This window comes from Gobius niger (genome assembly GCF_951799975.1).
Source record: "Gobius niger genome assembly, chromosome: 6".
NCBI classification, from domain to species: Eukaryota; Metazoa; Chordata; class Actinopteri; order Gobiiformes; family Gobiidae; genus Gobius; species Gobius niger.
In genome coordinates, this window is record NC_136857.1 from 13,013,045 (window position 1) to 13,033,469 (window position 20,425).

Genomic DNA, 20,425 nt, shown 5'->3' on the forward strand with positions numbered 1-20,425 from the left:
GACCTTAATGTGCCCACCATATAAAACTCAAGTAGATAAAAATACATGTTCAAGGATCTTTAAACTTTAGTACATGCCAAAAGACCAGACTTCAGAGGAAAGAGAACACCAAATTGTAATATTTCAGACTAATGAGTAAACCTGTGTTTGCTTTAACACATCTTCAATACAACAAGCTTCATGGGGACTTTAATACACACCATGTTATCATCCTTCACGGGGACTAAGCATCTCTGGATGTTATTTAACACTAATAGTATCATAAATACATTGTGGGGACATTGTAAATGTGTTGGATTACAGTGATATTTAGGCCAAAAGAAAATGCCCAGACAGGTTCAGATCCATCTTAAAAGTGCTTTTATCTTTTGCCTCATTGAGGCATTAGATTTAACTGTTAGTAGATCTGATCGACAATAAATTAACTGCACAATGACCCCATATGCTTTACTTAGTTACTTAAACCTAAGAGAGGCTGTAAAATAAACATCAAGTGATGAAGGTGAATGTACCTGTTGAGGACTGTCCTGTGGACACGAAGCTGCTTCCATCTGTTTCTCAGACATGGCAAGAGGATGGGACGTCTTTGTAGGATGAATATCCAGGGCACACATTGTCGTCTGCAATGATGTATAAAGAAAACAATGGATAAATTAAGACCTTAATGTGCCCACCATATAAAACTGAAGTAGATAAAAATAAATGTTCAAGGATCTTTAAACTTTAGTACATGCCAAAACACCAGACTTCAGAGGAAAGAAAACACCAAATTGTAATATTTCAGACTAATGAGTAAACCTGTGTTTGCTTTAACACATCTTCAATACAACAAGCTTCATGGGGACTTTAATACACACCATGTTATCATCCTTCACGGGGACTAAGCATCTATGAATGTTATTTAACACTAATAGTATCATAAGTACATTGTGGGGACATCGTAAATGTGTTGGATTACAGTGATATTTAGGCCAAAAGAAAATGCCCAGACAGGTTCAGATCCATCTTAAAAGAGCTTTTATCTTTTGCCTCATTGAGGCATTAGATTTAACTGTTAGTAGATCTGATCGACAATAAATTACCCTCACAATGACCCCATTTGCTTTATTTAGTGCGACTGTGGTCTGGAGGTAGAGTAGTCGTCCACCAATCGGAAGATCAGTGGTTTCGATTCTTGGCTTCTCCAAGTCAATGTGTCCTTGGGCAAGACACTTAACCCAAAATTACTCCCAAAGGCTGTGCCATTGGTGTGTGCATGTGAATGTATAACTCTAAAATGTACGTCGCTTTGGACTAAAGTGTCTGCTAAACGGTGCAACGTCGACTTCTCACTTGGCTTCTAACATTATCCGTTTACATGTGCATTAACATTAACTGAATAAATCTATCCTGGTTGCCGAAAAATTCGCCTTCAATAGTCTTCAACAACAAAACAAACGATAGTTTGAATAAATGAACGAATATAAACTGCTACATTTCAATAAAAATGATTAATACATACCGAAAAACACCGCTGACCACAAACTCAAGGCAGCTCCGGGTAATCATCCGACATCGTCATTGACCGCAGGCTGAACCGATTTCAGAATAAAAGTCCACCAGCGGAAGTGCCCATTTCAGGCAATTTAAAGGGGAGAAGTTCAAAGTTCTTTATTCAAAGTTCTTTATTTGCCATTTGTGCCTTGACTAGACTCTTGTGCAGGCCCTCTGAGTCAATAAATAGAAAGAAATAAATAGAAAAAAAAGAAAGGGACAAATGTCATTCAAAAAAGTGATCCAAAGTGGAAAAATCAAGGAATCAAAAAAATAAAAATAAAAATTAAAAATATATAAGAGATCAATTTTTTTTTGTAGAGATAGGCCTACTGTCCGCTCTACTGTGTCTCAGGTGTGCAGTGCTTGTGTCTGAGCAAAGAGTAAGCTGGATGGAGTGGGTCTTTAATGATTCTCTCTGCTCTCTTCTGGCTGCGCTGCACATACATTGAGTTCATGGAGGGAAGTGTTGTGCCTATAATCCTCTCTGCAGTCTTGATGACTCTTTGCAGAGACTTCCTTTCAGTCTGCGTGGTGTTGCCATACCAGACAGTGATGCCTGTGGTGATGCTACTAGTCCTCTGTAGGCCTGGGTGAGAGGGCGGTGATTCAGCCCAGCCTTCCTGAGTATCCTAACAAAGTACAGCATTTGCTGGGCTTTTTTTTACTATGGATGTGGCGTTGAAACTCCAGCTCAGGTTTGATGTTAACCCTTTAAGCGCCACAATTTATTTTTCAAAAAAGCTGAATGTTGGCATGATAAATTCAAATGACTGTGGCTTGACACTGGTAACAGATAGAGCTTGACTATCAATTAGACAAATATTGGGGATGACCCCAAGATTATTTTGGGAGTAAATATGTATACCTAATTTGCATATTATGACGTCATATGGCGGTGGCCATTTTGAATTTTTAATAATTTTTGGAAAATATTGATAATTTTCAATAGATTATTGAATTTATTTAGCAATATTTGACATTCCATTTCTATCACATAGTGCACATACACTATGGTCAAGGAAATACGTAGTTTAAGGCAGAATATATGTAGTATATATTGTAATATTGCAATAATATAGGCCTAATGCAATAATATTGAAATATATAATGCAACAATTACTACTCTTGCCTGGAGGGCCGAACATGTTTGTATCTGTAACCTGTACCTTTATAGCTTGTGAAACTTTCACAGAAAGGGTCAGCACACACATATTCAATTCATATTTATGCCTATTTTTACATCTGTATAGCCTACTATGGCCTTTGGAGCAGGCGCTGTATAGGCAGTAAAATGGTTGATCATGGCAGAGTCTAGCTCAGTGACTTCTACAGTTTACTTCTTACATTTCACAAAACTAATGGGCAAACTGTCAACATAATGGGTATGAAATCACAAGTATCATGTCCATAGTATTGTGTCCAACGTAATTAGGCTACGTTATAGCCTGACACCTGAAGCCGATCAGGAACACAATCCCCGCCCCCTCGCGTGGCGAGCGCAGCGCCCTTCCACCCTCTCCCCCGTTTGAGGGAAATATATCGCCACCTCTTTCGTCTCTATTTGCTGTTTTACTGATTTGTATAACGCTTACAAAGACAGTCAAAACGCTGTGACCAGTCTGATTGTCAACAACGAGTTGCTTTGTGGAATAGCAGCACTTCCCCGCGTCGGGGTCTAAAGATTCTCTCTGTCGTGCTGCTATTCCACGGTAGCGACCTTCTCGCCGAACGTTAACCCTTACTTAATAAGATAACCCATACAGCGTTATCAATAACTGCAAAGGCAATAGACAGAAGAAGAAACTGATGAAGAAGCTTAATTTCTTAACTCAGGAATGAGTCCTTCTAGCTCAGAGAAATTGCTTTTGCAAATAACTTGGAAATGTCAGATCATGAAAGAATTTTTAGGCTAAGTCTTGTGACAAGGTGTAACAAAACTTGTACCTCCCTAAATGATGGATTTGGTGGTGTTACTAGGCTTACTCCTGTGTTAGATTACCTTCATACCTGGCTTCACACGAGGGAATTTGTTTTCAACTCCACCGCGAACGTGCATTTGCGTTTCTATCGGCATTGCAGTCCGTCGAACCAGCGGACAGATTAGCTTTCGCTTGTAAACATGGGGCGCACTGGCTAGTCCCCTAGGCTACTTCTTTCGGACACATGGTGCGAAGTGGCTAGATTTGATGAGAAGGAAGTGACTAATTTGTGAACGGTAGAGAGAAACCTGGAGTGGAGTCAAATGAAACGGAGTGAAAATTACAGTGCAGATGAATTAGGTCTATTTCAGGCAGTCCAACAAAATCCCAGACATTTCTGAAATTCCCCCCGGACATTTTTTTAGGTCTCAAAAGTAGGACATGTCCGGGGAAAACCGGACGTCTGGTCACCCTAGTCTTCTCTTCACCGTGCGTTCTATTACCAGAACCTCTCCATACGGAGATATGGCCCCGTTCGCCGCTGCCATCCACCCAGTAGAAGTCAGAAAGAGGGACAGAATGAGTGCGTGTGGGCTGCTTGGTGAACAGTGTTGGTCTGATCCCAGGATTATTGCGTTTGCGTCCGGATAGGTGGCTACCCGCATAACCGGGGGCTGAATGGAGGGAGCCCAAGCTAACATTAGGCTACCAGACCCACTTCTCTCACCCCTAATTCCTCCACCAATACCTGTATGGACACTACGACTGCATTCGCCACTACCACCAACTCACTTGAGATCGGATAAAGTCACCAAATGAGTTTCAATGTGTGTGTGTGCTTAGAGAACATCCTTGCTTTGCATGTCGGCATCACTGCCTTCGGAAGTTTCGCCACGGTAAACAAAGAGTGCTCGTCCGATCATTATCCTCCTCGTGAGATAAAAACTGTCCTTCAGAGTCAGAATAGGCAAATAGCATGCTCAGAACTTCATCACGATTCAACTTCTCACTAGCCATGATGAAATAGCTCGCTGATAGTTCACTGATAACAACACAAGCCCAACTTGTACGCCTCGAGTCAAAGACGCAAAGTGGCTACTTCCGCATTTTGTGGTCGTGTCACAGGTCGCATCTTTTACGGCTTCACCAAAGACACTATGAACTACAAAATGACGCAATCGTAGTCTTGTTTGAAAGGGTAGCATGTCTGCCAACAACTGGTAGGGAGGATGAACACTATTAAGACCGCTGGTTTGATCTACATGCGCTTTTGTTCATGATGACGTACCGTCGCAGAGCTATGAGAGCAGAGAGCTAGCAAGATTTGAAAGTAGCACCTCATCTAAATTCCACCCCCCTCCTCCCCCTCACATCAGTGATCTGTCTAAGTCCACGCCCCCACAAACATGGATGTGCAGCCCACAGTGAGAAGCTGCAGGGAAGAGAGCAGCGAGCAAGCGAAGCTTCCCCTAATCCCCTAACAACAACATCTTCTCTCATGGCTGAAATCACAACGATCACTGCACTGTACTGAATTATAGCCTCCAACCACATATATATGTACATATGTATGTATATACATATTTAATACATGTTTGTGTTAACTAGTGTATATTAGTGTTAATAACACTATGAATGCTTTTAACATTCTGTATGGGGACCAGGAAGGGGGCGGAACTTACCATATATGGAAGAATGTGTGTGAATCAACTGACTGCAATACTTCATGGGGACCGATAGGGGGCGATAGTGAGAAATCTGTGTGTGTGTTTACCGACGGAAAAACATGACTTATGGGCCGAAGCTTAAAACTTCACAGGCACCTTCAGAATGGCTCCAGCATTCATTTAAGAGGCATTGTCTCGCGGGGACCTGCTTTTTTGTCCCCATGAGGTTAGAGGTCCCCATGGCGTGACTGTGTAAACAGATCAATGTCCCCATAAAGATAGGAATACCAACACACAGGGGCCATCTGTGGTCCTGCTCCGGGGCCAGTGAGCCGGAAGAACCTGGACCCTCCCTCGACGCCGGGGTGGTATAGTCATGGCAACCAACTACCCCCTGCAGCATCATCACCCTGGCAACCGCCCATTACATCGTCATCATCGCACCCCACTTTGTCTACAAGTGCACGAGCATCCCCGTTTTCGAGCCGCACTTAGTGTCTGTGATTTACGGTGTCATTTGTTTCAAACATCAGATCAGACATTGCAGAAAAGGCTCATGTAGGTCTAAACCACAGGCTCAGGTTTTTTACCACAGGTTTTAAACATATTATCTCTCAATAAAGACAGGATATTTCATTGTTTTCAAAGGATTTTGCTCTGCCCAAATAATTGCTATCATTACGAAACCTCTTAACCCCCATCTGAACCGAGCACATAAAAAAATAATACAACAAAAAAGTGACAACAGAAATCAACAAAAACACAATTAAAAAGTGATGAAAAAGCACCAAAACAAAAGACACAATGAGCAATAATAACTCAAGAAAGTGACAAAAACACAAAGAAAACGCAACAAAAAAAGTGTCAAAAATCAATGAAGAAAACAACAAAAACGAGACAAAAAAGAGACAAAACACGACAAAAAACGCTTCCAAAATGTGGCAACATCGCAACAAAAGGCTTATGATCAGCTTTATAGTTCTTTGCTTTCAAATGAGGCATTACACTGGCCTATAGGCTTCAAGCTCCAGTCGAAAAGCTTCCAGATTGTACTCAGGGTAAGCGATTAAGGCTAAGGTGTACTGCATTGTCCCCGTAGGGAACTTTGTCCTCTGCCCATCCTTCGATGCTGCTGGGGCAACCCTTAAGGAGCAGTGGGCAACCGCAGTGCAGTGCCCGGGGACTCCAGATGTGGAGCCTGGCTGTAATAGGATTGACCTATTGTGCATGTTTTTGGTTGATGGGGGAAACCGGAGCTCCCGCAGGAAACCCATCCTGACACGGAGAGAAACATGCAATCTCCACACAGAAAGGCCTGCACAGTCCGGGAATCGTACCTGGGACCTTCTTGCTGTGCCGCCATGGTGATAGTGTGTTTTCCACCTTTGTCTGCTTTAGTAGTTTTTGAATCACTTCCTATTTGGGCTCAGTTATCAAAGTGAAGTTAATATTGCGTAACAGATGTTCACCTTTCTTCTATTCTGAAGACTATGATCATCCAGAGAATCACACAAGTCATTAAAAATCATACTTTTTCATGTCTAGATTATTTAGTGTGACGAAAACACACACACAACATGTTTTTCAATTATGCCACAATATCCCTGTTGTTATCCCTGCTCTATCTCACTTCCCAGTGCCCAGATGTCCGTCTCGCTCCTGTTGTTTCATTAGGCAGGTGTGTGGGAGGAAATGGCCATGTTTTATTAACAAGCCTGGACATACAGCTCACATGGCCCCGAACCTGCCCATGGGGTCTATTGATGTTAATAAAAGAGGAATTCCCACGAGGGCTGTATAGGTCCACTACTGTCCTAAGCTTGCACCCGCAGGTTGTGTGATTTCCAATTTCCCTTTGTGGGGGGTATAGCGATCTCCCTGATAAGCAGTCATATCCACCCTTTTGCACGGTAGACCCTTCAGTTGTATTACATAAGTTACAGTCCATATTGTAGTCACCCTCCTCATTTGTTTCATAATGATTATTTTAGATTGGCTGAGTTTGCTGACCGTCAGAGAGTGTTTCTGATCCTGTTTTGAAGAGATATTTTTGAACACCATCTCCTGCTGTGTCCCTGATTTTATCTTTGAAGTGTTCAAACAGAGCACACAATAGGATTTGGTCTGTGAAGATGAGACCCAAATTATTAGCACAGTCTGTTACTTAATCTGAAAGCAACATGACAAGATACAAACGCTCATTGTGGTCGAACCTCTGGGTAGCTCACAGTTCGATACGATACACGATACATGGCTTACGATAACGATAATCTCACGGTACGCCGATACTGCGATAATCGATGTATTGCACAAAAATACTCTGCGATACATCACCATCTTAAAACAAAAACATGCTACCTTTATTTTAATATACTACATATAATTCTTTTCTTTTCATGTGCTGTATAAATGATCTCTGACTTACTCACTGAAAATGGGTCATGGATCTGTCAGTGTTTACATTTAAATAAACAAGAAACCACAGCCTATTTCAAATGGAATGAATCAACCTCAAATTAATCGCATTCATAAATATATAAACTAGCATTAAAAGTAATATATTTGTGTGACAATGTTTGGTCCAGATGCGTAAAACTGTAGAGCTGCCCTCTACTGTTCTGACTGAATTCTTGATCGTTTTTGATTGACAGTGAAATCAGTGGAGCCCTGTTGCTTCATTAATATACGTGACATCATCAAAAGTATTGATATCGGAATAAAAAGTATCGGTATCATCCCACAAAATATCGTGATATGTCGGAAAATCAATATATTGTCACACTCCTTGCAATAGATTGTGTTCATAACATTCTTGAATTCAGCGATATCAGCCTATAGGCATATTCATTTTGACAGTCAAAAGAGCATTGTTCTATAGGGCTCTTTACTGTCTTCCACCTCTGTATTAAACTCTTTAGAATGCTGTGGTGAGACGTGAACCCATTATGAATTCAATACAAAAACATGGATGTTATTGTTGGACAAACCTCAAAAGCTCCTGTAATCCAAAAAACAGAGGCTTGTTAAACCGACACCAGTGTTTTGTTTGTTATTATGGTTTGCTGCGGCTGACTGAAAATTAAAGGGCTTGCGTCTTATTGTTGCCTAAGTTTGTCTTGTATTCGTCTTTGCAGATGCGGACCGATGCGGAGAAGAGGTCCCTGGTGGAGAGCGGCCTGTCCTGGGACGCAGATGACTCCAAGCCCAGCCGCAAGAGTTTGGGCAGCAGCATCTACGAGTCGGGCAGCCTCAAATCCGAATCGGCCAATAAATGGAAGAAGTCCAAGGCGCCGGGCGAGGGACTGGACGGAGGAAAGGGAGAGCTGAAGAAGCCTCAGACGTTAGGCCAAGGAAACATGCTGAAGAGAGGGAGAAATCCACCCGTGGGAGTCACTTCTCCAATCACACACACGGCTCAGAGTGGACTCAAAGTACCAGGTAATTTGATGAACTCAGCATATCAATAGATTTCACTTGTATCATCCACAAGTGAGTTATTCATACACTCTCCACAGTTGATGGTGTCTCTTGTCCAAGCACACAACAACCAAAACAACAACAACAATAGTAGTCATACCAATTAGTTACGAACCACTGACAATTGTATCCATGGACAAATTAAGCCAATGATGCTGCCCTAATTCTAAAAAAAAACTTGGAAAGTGTTTTTTCTGCCCTTCTGTAGTAAAGGAAGCTTCTTGGTTGTGATGATACAAATGCAAAATAAATTAAATGGAAGGAAAATGAATAAATTAACATTATTATACTGTTTTATGGTTCTATATTACCAATAATTTAGCATATGTATCGAAAAAAAGTACCGTTCAGGTATCGGTATTGAAAACCACGTATAGTTTTTTCTTTGTTATACTGAGTGTCTTTCTAGAAGAACCTTATAAACTCTGTTAACTGCTGGTTCTCTAGCAGTTAATACTTCCAACACACTGCAGCATCAGAAGTGTGAACGCTAGCTTACATTTGAAAATCCTCATTGTTTTAACATTATGCTATTAAACTGCTTATACAAAAACACAATCCCGGGCTTTGTAGATAAATTAATTCAAACAAGAAGCATAACAATCAAAACCTACGATAAAAACCCTATCTTGTTCGACCCATCTCCTCTACATTTCACCTGAGTTGCCCCGTTGACGCTGCTTTCCCCTTCGGTTGCCTTTCAGCTGATTCCCTTGCCCTCACAGACTCACTCATTCATCCGCAGCTGCAGCCTCAAGCCTTTACAAAGTGGAGCCCGTGTATCAAACGCCCATCTCCACCCCCCTGCCTGTCCCTGCCAGGGCACCGCGCTCACACCACCACCAGCAGGAACACACACTGACCCGCACTGTCTTTATGTCCTATTGGTGCCTCGGCTGTCCGATGTACGCTTTATTTTAGATGCAATTTATAGCGCTCAAATAAAGGCCTTGTACCCCCCCAAACAACTGGAGCATGGACACTGCGTATTTGTATGGGCACGCCAACCCGACCCCGGTGCCAGTTTTAAGAGTAGCACACTTAACACTGCCTCCCACTCACACATAAAGTGCATAATAGAGAGGATTGTGCAGCTGGTGATAAAACACACCATCTGTGAGCTGTAGATTTGAGCACAACGTACACGCAGACACAAATGTAAGTGCGGACAATGAAAACTACAGGATATCAGTTATGTTTGCCCGGAGAGACGTGCCAGTGGCTGTGTAAACGGGCAACTAATTACATGCGGGAGAATTGTTTGCCTTGTAAACTGTTGAAATGACAGATACAGAGATGGAATCAGCCTGGGGTCTATTTGCTTGGCTGTGGTTACTGAATTCAACAATGTGATGTTATAATTAACAATAGGTTTATGTGTCATTATTCAGTATTATTCAATATCTAAATCAGGTTTAGGTGCTTTTTTTTAACCTGCTCAAATGCTCAACATTGCTTTGTTTGGCAAATAAAATGTAGAAGCCTTTTTTGTGTGTGTACAGTGTAGTTTATTAACTTCTTAACCCCCGGCTGAACCAAGCACATTTTCTCCTGTTTCACTTTATCCAGATCTAAAATATTAAAAAAAAGCATAAAAATAGTGACGAAACGGGGATGAAAACGTGACAAAAATGTGACGAAAACGTGACGAAAAAATGAGAAAAAATTGACAAAAAATGTCAAAAAAGAGACGAAAACGCAACAAAAAAGTAACAAAAAAGAAACAAAAACAGGACGAAAAAGTAAATAAAAATAAAATAAATGCGGCAACAACGTGACAAAAAAGTTACGATCATTTTTGTAGGTCTTAGCTTTCAAATGAGGTGTTACACTGTTGCTCTCCAGTCAATAAGCTTTTAGATTTGGGTAAGAAGTTAAAGTTATAATAAGAACCAGAATCCTTTTCTGCGTCTAATACCACTGTAAATCACAGTGCAGCGGCTCCAGATGACTGGAGATGTACTAAGAATAGCAGATGACATTACACAGGCGAGTAGCTCACGGCTCAGAGATTTCTGTGTCTGCTTCTGTCTTTTTGATTTTTACAAGTCTTGAATCCTCTAAGACACGCAGTCCCTTCCAAGCAAGACGTGATTTACACTGTCTGCCTTACCCACCGCACCGTTGAATCATGAGCTGTATTTTTTTTTCTAAATATGGCTACGTTTCTGTCAAATCTAATACCTTCAGCTGGTCACTGGCCTCCTGGTCCACTGACTCGGTGACATGGCGGTTACACAAGGACTGGTTTTACGACTTGACATGTAAACTCAATTTTCTAATTTACAAAAGACGGGCAATTTTAATGTGCAAGTGTGCATAAAGTGTCACATTCCTATGAGATCCAGTGACGACCTGTGTGTGTGGTATGTAACATATGTCAGCCCAATTGTATATTTTGTGGGTTTATAAATACTCCTAAGTGAGTCCATATGTCCCAGAGCAGCACGCGGTGGGTCTAGTTCAGCAGTGTTTTTTTTTGCTTTTAATACCGTGTATGTAAACTCTGTAGCAAGTCCCATTACATACATTGTGAGTGTGGCTTGTATTTGCAAATGTGGGTGGTACATTTAGTCTAATGATCTGTTTTTTCCTAATAGCTTCTAAACAACCTGATTAACTGACCCAAAAGTAACACATGTCGACCAGATTTCATTATTTTCATTTCACCTCCTTTCCTCAAAAAACCAAGTGATTCGTATTTGTGTACTTCAGACCTCGCTTTGTTGCGATGAACACAAGTTTTCCATGACCACAAACGTTAACTCCAACATGCTGTAGGTTTAAGACGTACTCTGCCTGGAAAACTAGAGGAAAAAACATCTGGATGGAAAAGAAGAGTAACTGAGATAAGGGCATCTGATGGTTTAGTCAACGCTCTGTCTGTCCAGGCAGATAGGGATGTGCATGTCTCAACACACAGTCAGAGCCTTGGTGTCCAGACAAGATATAATGTCCTCCTAATACGCCTTGTCCAACTCAGAAGCTCTCCATGTTAGTCTTCAAGTATCAGTAGCACTTAAACGGTTGTTGGCCATTGATTCATTCCTATTCTTCTTCTGTAGGTGTGGTGAAGCCCGATGGAAAACCCATGGAGAAGTCTCGCCTAGCAATGAAGTCTTCAGGCCTGCAGCGCTCCTCTTCCGACGCTGGCAAAGAGAAGAACGGCCCTGTCGCTGCTGCTGAGCCACGGAAACCACCGTCTGGCCTGGTCAGACCGTCGACCGGGGGGAACTTTGGCTTCAAGAAACCGCCCACATCAACCAATCAATCCACGATACCCACGGCGATGAGCACGGCTAGTGTCATACCCAGCGGCTCCGCGACAGTCGGGAAAAACCCCAAAACGTCGGCCATCCCTGTCAAACCTGTCGGCAGTGGAGCGTCGGGGCGCAAGACTAGTCTAGACGTATCCAACAGCGACCAAAGCAGTTTCCTGTCACCTAATGCAAGGACATCTCTGCAGTATCGTTCCCTGCCACGTCCCGCCAAGACGAGCACTTTGACCTTGACCCGGCCCAGCTCGGCGCGCCCCCTGAGCACCACTGTGGATACCAGCTCTGGCCTCGTCAAACCCTCCACCCCTCAGACTTCCAGACTCAAAGAACCAGGATCGGGGCTGGGCAAAGCAGGGAGCCGTGGCATCCCAAGCCCTGTCAATCAGACAGATAGAGAGAAGGAGAAGGAGAGAGCAAAAGCTAAAGCTGTGGTCTCAGACTCGGAGTGTGGGCCACTGAAGGGCGGTCCTGCTGTGACCCCATGTGATACGGGGTCAAAACTACAGGGACTTAGACCTCCAAACAAGAGCACAGAGATGCCCTCGCCCAGCACACAAAGGTACATGAATTATTTAACTGCACACACACACGGTCCCTCCCTTTGCTAAATCTTGTTTTCTTGTGCATAGGTTATCTGGGCTACGCGGTCTTTCAAAACCGTCACTGGTCCAACACGACAAAGAGAACATCAGTCTAGATGCTGGCGTTCAGGACTCGCTTCCTCCTAAAATCCCTCCCTACTCGAAGTTACAGGACTTGGCCAGCTCATCCAGCTCCTGCCTGTCCCCTAGCCCGGCTCCTTTACTCAATGTCAACTCTTCATCGTGCTTCTCAAGCTCCGGGACAGGCTTAGGGCCCCGGCAGGTGTCTTCCCTGGGGGTCGGGGAGAGTGGGGGTAGCTCCTCTCCTCTGCTTTACCCGCGGCTGACCGGACTACATCGAAGTCTGGAGTCACTGCCTCTTCAGATGAGCCTGGCCCCCGAGCCCCAGAGGGAGAGAGAGCGGGAGGGTTTGGTGAGAGGTTACACCACTTTGGAGTCTCGAGACAGGGACAGAAAAGACGACAGAGTCCCCCCAGCCACATGGAGCTCTGGAAGTAAATCATGCACCACTGTTTCTGACAGGTGAGATTTACCAACACATTTAGGCACTTTCTTTAATCATGGCTAATGTTACCCACTAGCTCCATCTATTGGCAAAATTAAAACACTGAATATTTAACTTTGGTTTTAAAGCATCCACATTTCTGAGCTCTAAATGGTTAGTGAACTAATGAGAAACTCTATTAATTGTTTTTTATGGGTTTAGCGGAACACAAGTATTTAGTTAGATTTTTTGTAAATATATTTGGATTTTGAGATTAAAAAAAAGAGTTGCCGTTTAAATTTCTATTAACCACATGTGTTCCACATACCCAGCTTGCAAGCTTTGTTAATCTATTATTGCTTCTGGCCTATTATCAAAGAGTGAAGCTATAATTATAGGCTGACACTTTCTGCCAGTGCCTTCTTTGTGCCGGTTGCATTGTCTTGAACGTTCAATTAACGCCTTTAATGATCACATTGTTTAATCTCAACAGCCCACAGAGAGACAGAAACACGCTGCCTAAAAGGGGACTGACGTAAGTCAATGCATGCACACACTTGTGACTACTGTATTGAGTCTTTTATGTTTTACTACTTACATATTTGATGCTATACTTCAGTGATTTATAGAGTCAAACATTTTGTATATCTCATGGTCACTTTGTCTGTGGACATACTGTAGGTATCACCCCTTGTAACCTTTGTCTCCATTATTTCTGATGCAGTTTTGGAGGTGTCCCACCAGCTGAGGCTGAAGTAAAAGAGAAGGGAGAGAGGAGACACTCCCACTCGATCCTCAGTATGACCGACTCGCTCACTCTCCCCCTTCTGTCTTCACCCACGTCTCTGCCTCGCACCTCAAAGACCAACATGGGTACCTATTTTGCATTTTACCAACAAAAGTATCTTTATACCATTGGAATGGCACATTTGTCAACATTGGTGCCTTATACAGATTTTATAATGTATTGAAGTTATTATATGTCCTCCTTAGCCATTAGCAAAACAAAACATATAAAGTCTGGATCTGGATTAAAAACTCCTATAAACGCTGCTTTTTATATCTAAATATCTCTCCCCAGTCCCAAGCCCTGTTGGTGGCCCTCCCAGGATGATCCGATCCAACAGTATCCCGACCCCTGACCCCTCCCTGGAGCTGTACACTCCGTCCCCTCTGGGCAGCACTCTGTCTCTGGCCGATCGCCCGCGCAGCATTGCAATGGTTCGGTCCGGGTCCTTTAGAGAGAAAGACCATGATGAGGGTGAGCCACTATTATACCATACATTTTTGGTATTATGTTATACTTTTATTTCTGTTTTCTGTATCTGAAAGATTGCGCTTGTGTTGGTTTATTTTTAGTTCATGGCTCTGTGCTCTCCTTAGCCTCCAACTCGTCCAGTTACTCTTCGGTGAGTGGCGGCCACGTGCAGATTCAGGTAGCTACAGTTCCCTGCATTGAGTGGCTTTGTGTGGAGTTTTGTGAATGCTCTTTTGAAAGTGATTGAGATGCTGTGCCCATTTTAAATCCTTGAAATCTTCTTCCTCGCCTTTTCTTGACTTGTGTCCTGTTTTAACAACTTAACTTCTTATTACCTTTCGCTGCCTAAGGCTGAGGAAAAGATTCAGGGGGAGGTAAGTTTGCTCCTGCCTGCATTTTTCTACTTTGGCGCCTTTCCTTTTTATCCATGTGTCACTCCAGCATCTGCATCTTTGCAGTGATTTGTTCTGACTAACATGCTCATTATCCACTCTCTGCCATGTGGTCCAGGGTTAGTTCAAGTTTAGTCCTGCTTAGGTTTAGACCAATATCCTGGTTTTATACATATATACCCACATAGTTTAGACCCCACATTGAACCAAACCTAGAAACAGTCTTCATGTGTAAGGTCACCTATATTCGATTAAAAAATAGATAAATTAATATTTTTTGTACTCATTTATTCCTTTGTAGTTTAAATTTAAGTGTAGTTGCTAATTCATCCATGATGACCATTTCTCTCTGTTAAAGATAGTACCGTATTTTCCGGACTATAAGTCGCTCCGATGTATAAGTCGGAGCGACTTATAGCCAAAAAAAATGCACCACTGACAAGCCTCTCCCGGCAGCACATTGTTCAAGCTCTCATCTAGCTGTGGCCATCTAGCTTTCAGCCTGGGTTTAGCTTTTCAATGTTTCCTTCATTGCAGTAAGAGTAACCTCCGCTTTTCGCTAGTCCCTGACAAGTTTCTCGCTCACTCCAAACTTTTTTTCTGCTGCTCGATTACTGTTGTTTTAAATCTTCAGTGGTACATGAGTAGCAGATATTGGTACGCAAGCCTAGAGCGCCCTCTAGCGGCTGTCAGTGTGAAAATAACAAACATGTGAAATTATATTTTTTTATATATAAGTTGCACCTGAGTATAAGTTGCACCCCCAGCCAAACTATTAAAAAAATGCAATTTATAGTCCGGAAAATACGCTAATTTTAATCCAAGTATATTTTCTAAGGCCTCAGTGGTTTGTTTTGGATCTGTGACTAATACTGTATGTAACCTTTATTTTTCAGCAATTACGGATGCTGAAGAGGGAGCTTGAGTCCTCACAGGAGAAAGTGTCCAATCTGACCACACAGCTGTCTGCAAACGTACGTATACTGTGTCCACTTCTTCAGACTTTAGTGTGTGCACCTCTCACTCTTGGACATGCCCCTGCAAGTTACAGATAGCTATCCTCTTTGTACAAAAAGCCTGACAGTGATCCATCTCACGAGTGTTGACTGAGAGGTACAATATGCATGTTTTCCCCCGTAGGGTGGCTGGGGTATTTGAAATAACCCCTCCCTCTAGTTTTACACCCCATTATCTGTCACTCATGATGAGCAAATGTCCACCTTCATATGACACGTGGCCTCAGGCTTCGGCAACTGATATTCATGTGCACTCTGCAGATGAAAGAAGCTCCAGTGACTGACAGCATATAACTTACATTTATTAGAAAATGTCAAATCACTTGGAAATAACCAAGACAAAACTACTGCAAATCCACTTTCATATAGAGGGTGTAAACTGTAGAAATACCCTTTATACACTTCTACCATCTCTTGTTTGCAAAGAAAAAGATATCCAGTTATTAGCAGCATGAAAAGACATTCCTTACATTATTTTTAGTGTTATTTCCATCCTTTTAGTGTTAAACGCTCTCACCCTCGGGCCATAGTGAGCCTTGTACTGCATAAAGCAACATGTTGCACTGAATAAAAGAGGAAGGTGTTTAATCCCAGAGGTAGGGTCGCCGTTGGGCTGCCTCAGCACATTTCTTATCCATGCAGGCGCTGTGTAAATCTCACCTTGGCCTGAACCTTTCTCTAACCGCTCAGAGCCATCAGACCAATTCAGGTGCCTTGCTCAGGCTTTCCGCTCTGTTCGTCTGTTTCTGCACCTCAGACCACCACACGCAGAATAATACGCAGCTTTATGAAAGCCTCAATCAAGTGGTTCTGCCTGTGTGTCCTCGGTCCTATGAAATTCCTTTGTTATTTGACCTGCATTGGCAACATGAACAAGGCCATGATTTAACTGCTTTACACTTTATGGACACGATGTTTACGTTTCCTTTTTTGCTCAGGGCTTAAGTGGGCGTGTGTGAGAACAAGATTAGGAAAGAGGCCATTTTCCACCTTCTTTTGAGAACTTACTGTACATGCAACTTACGCTTGGTACTGTACCATTTACCCCTGCCACTGGTCTTTGGTTTTGTTGTGTGTTGGCGTACAAAGAAATGTAATATTTAGATTTTGCCATTGTTGTGATCTTGCTCTCTTCTTTCCCAAACAGGCGAACCTGGTGGCAGCGTTTGAGCAGAGTTTAGCCATGATGACGGCGCGGCTGCAGTCCTTGTCGTTGAGCCACGAGCAAAAGGCAAGCGACCCCGCCCTTTATATCCACACGTTTAAACAAAAGCACACACAGCCTCCGCATTCCTGTCACATTCCTGCACCGCGCTCATCCAGGATCTTTTTTCTTTGGCTTTCTTTGGCATCAACAGTTATTGTCATCACTACCCAGTTTGCAGAATTGTCCCAATAATGAAAATACTGTATTTGAATATCAGTGATCTATAGAAGATATTTGACAGCTTCATGTGTGGTTACTCTACCTTTGTGAGATAGCAGGTAGGGGTAGACAAGAGTGGTTCCCAACCAGGGGTACAGAGACCCTTTGGGTAGTTTAGAAATTAGCAGGGGATACTTAAAACAACTTCAGATTTAAAAGAAAGTGAAACTGAACAGTAGTTTGAAAGGAAAAGTTGTATTTTTGGAGTAAAATTTATAGTTTTGGAGTATTAGTATTTTACTGTAGATTTATTCTTACAGATAGTTATTTTTCTAAATAAACTGCAACAACTCTTGGGGGAGGGGTACACAGAATTCCACTAAAGGGTCCACAAGACAAAAAAGGTTGGGAACTACTGGTCTACTCAATTTGCGCCTCCTAGATTTAAAGCAGTACTAGGTAACTTGTTTACCTTAATAAATCCTTTTCATAGTCCCTCTGGGGGTAATAGTGTAAAAGTAAACGTGTTGATGGGATGATTGTGGGGTCTTTCATCTCCCCTGGTGTCTCTGGCCAGAAAACCATGCTTGCAACTTTCCCCGCCCCGACCTGGAGACCCAATACACACTAACGGAATCACGAAGAAAATGCTAACAGGCTAACGGGCAAAGCTAACTGCGGGCTAGCACCACAAAAATTATCTCCATTTTGTAATTGGGTTGTGGCACAATGTACAATATCCCTCTCTCCCTTTTGTCTTTCCTGTCAGTGTAGTATTTACTCTCATGGACAATTAATGAGATAAGAAAGCACAACATGCTACGACACCTGCAGTGGCGCTTATGGCCTCCAGGGGCATGATTTACTTAGTTCTGCTTTAATTTTTACGTAGTTTGCGATTTTGTACACCATTACAACCTTTCCTCAAAGCCTCGCCTTTATACTTGCACAGTATCATAGGCTGCAGTCTCCCACTGAGGCTGCCACTGTGTGCAGAGGTCAGAGGACCGATGAAAGGAAACCTCACTGAACAGTAGAGCATACAGCAGAACTGGAGTGTAAATAGTTTGCACGTGCTCTCGTGTAAACCGTCCGTCACATTCCTGCATTCTTGTCCCTTTTGTGCCTCTGTGGTGTGAGTGCGCTGATGATTGCCTGGAGCAGGGATAGCTGTGTGTCGGGTGGATGAGGAGTCTCCCTGGTTTGTTGTTCATGCCCTGGTGCTCCCACTGAAAGGCAACTGTCTAGACCGCTCCAGAAACGTTCTTTGTTGTCAGTGCCAGCGCATTGACCTGAACAGCACAGCCACCAGCACACGGTCTTTAACCTGGAGGAGATGTGCACATGATCCCATTTATACCAGTAATACAGACAGTAACTAATATTGCAGACAAAGAAGCCCTTTCTTTGCTCAGTTTTCTGCCATATAATAACGTTCCTTCTCTAGCTCGTTGATGATACACATTAGAGATTTTTATTTATCGTAGTGTTATTCTGTTATTCCTGGTTAGTTTCCGCTGATATATTTGTTTTTACCATTTTCTGTGAAGGACACTGAGTTGCTAGAGTTGAGAGAGACCATTGACTCGCTCAAGTCAAAGAACGATGAAGCTCAGGCCATGATCCACGGTGCCTTAAACCCGGACAACATTAAAGGTTCACATTTTGTTTTCAACATGTTCTCTATTATCACTTTGCTCAAATAAATTACTTATTTGTCTTTGTTTGTTTGTTTTGTACCAGATGTACGCATTAGCCGTCAGAATTCATGTGAAAGCATCTCCAGTCTCAATAGTCTGACCAGTATGTCCAGTCTGGGCAGCCTCAAAGACCAAGACGCTAAAAAGAAGAAGAAAAAGAGCTGGGTAAGATTTAAGTCCATGCTTTTTATTTGTAGTGTTTTGTAGAAATGTGGGAACAAAGTGTGACCAGTGTTTGTTCCTCTGTTACTATTCTTGTTACATTTAGGTTTGTGAGGTGAGTAAGTCATGGGCCTGTTTCATGCAGCTAGTTCCATAAAGTTCCACTGCTCATTGTTTCATCTCGGCAGATTGACATCTTTACTCTTGAGGATCTACTTGTTTACACAAATATGTTCAGAATAGTAATTGTTTTCATACAAATGAAAAATTCAGTCTGCCAATATGAACTCTATTACTAAATGCAGTTTTATTTATATAGCTAATTCCCGACCTTTCATTGTGGACAAATTTCACATACAGGTGAAATCCTGGAAATTAGAATATCGTTCAAAAGTTCATTTATTTCTGTAATTCAACTTAAAATGTGAAACTATGTGATATAAACTCATGACATGCAAAGTGACATATGTCAAACCTTTGTTTGTTATAATTGTGATGATTATGGCTTACAGTCCATTCTGAAAATATTCACATTTTTTTCAAGCTGAGCCATAATAATCAAAATTATAACAAATAAAGGCTACTTTGCATGTAATGAGTCGATCATATAATAGTATATAAAAGTTGAATAACAGAAATGAATGCACTTTTTAACGATATTCTAATTTTTCGAGTTTCACCTGTTTTATGTGAAAATGATACTGACTCGGAAACAATAACATTCTCAATAACTTAAACCTTTTCATTTACAGAAATAACACTTAGTTCACCGCATGTCATGACAACTGAAAGAAACTAAATAAAATAACTCAACGATTCTACCTCTATCATTTTCTCTTTAGCTGAGAAGCTCCTTCAACAAGGCTTTCAGCATAAAGAAAGGAGCCAAAACCTACTCTGACATTGAAGAAATTGTCACGCCAGACTCATCAGCTCCTAATTCTCCAAAGATGCCTCACGAGAGTGTGGATGGGGGCGAAAATGCACCTTCGTTTTTGTCAACGTCAGCCTCTTCAACATCCTGTGTGTAAGTACAGAAAACAAGAGGGTAAATAGTTATGGATCCTGTTTTCCAAGCTCAGCATTTATACTAAACTGTCTGGATGCTTTGTTTCTTAGGATCAATGAGATGGCTGAGGAGGGAGAGGAGGAGGAGGAGGAGGAAAGAATGGTGTCGGGTCTGCGCACAGAACTTTTGGTCAAAGAGAGGCAACTCACGGATATTAGACTGGACGCCTTAAACTCTGCCCACCAACTCGAGCAACTCAGAGATGCCATGAACAGTATGCAGGTTTGTTTGGCCTCTCTCTGTATTCATGTATTGCTAATCTTAACCAGGCAAGCGCATCTTATTCTGTGATATCCTGATAGTTAACAGTCGAGAACCTCAAAGCAGAGAATGACCACCTGAAAACAGGAAGTACGCAACACCTTCCCGGTCCCACCTCCTCCACATCGCAGCCTTCGGGTCTTTCATCTCTGCTCGGAGCATCCGGAAGGCAATCAATAAGTCTCACCAAATCTTTCAGTCTCAGCTTGAATGATTGTAAAGACACAGGTCGGTTCCC

General features: G+C 42.3%; 1 protein-coding gene across 1 annotated transcript in view; it reads left to right on the forward strand.

Moving 5' to 3' along the window:
• nav1a (neuron navigator 1a) overlaps positions 1–20,425 on the forward strand; it is an 86,512-nt gene that overhangs the window by 63,509 nt on the left and 2,578 nt on the right. The window contains exons 9-23 of the mRNA XM_079557880.1: positions 8,257–8,560; positions 11,665–12,436; positions 12,507–13,001; positions 13,457–13,498; positions 13,688–13,836; positions 14,045–14,224; positions 14,323–14,399; positions 14,572–14,595; positions 15,510–15,587; positions 16,777–16,860; positions 18,546–18,651; positions 18,739–18,860; positions 19,700–19,884; positions 19,977–20,148; positions 20,229–20,415. Of these exons, the coding sequence (XP_079414006.1) occupies positions 8,257–8,560; positions 11,665–12,436; positions 12,507–13,001; positions 13,457–13,498; positions 13,688–13,836; positions 14,045–14,224; positions 14,323–14,399; positions 14,572–14,595; positions 15,510–15,587; positions 16,777–16,860; positions 18,546–18,651; positions 18,739–18,860; positions 19,700–19,884; positions 19,977–20,148; positions 20,229–20,415 (2,977 nt within the window). The remainder of the gene's footprint in view (positions 1–8,256; positions 8,561–11,664; positions 12,437–12,506; positions 13,002–13,456; positions 13,499–13,687; positions 13,837–14,044; positions 14,225–14,322; positions 14,400–14,571; positions 14,596–15,509; positions 15,588–16,776; positions 16,861–18,545; positions 18,652–18,738; positions 18,861–19,699; positions 19,885–19,976; positions 20,149–20,228; positions 20,416–20,425) is intronic.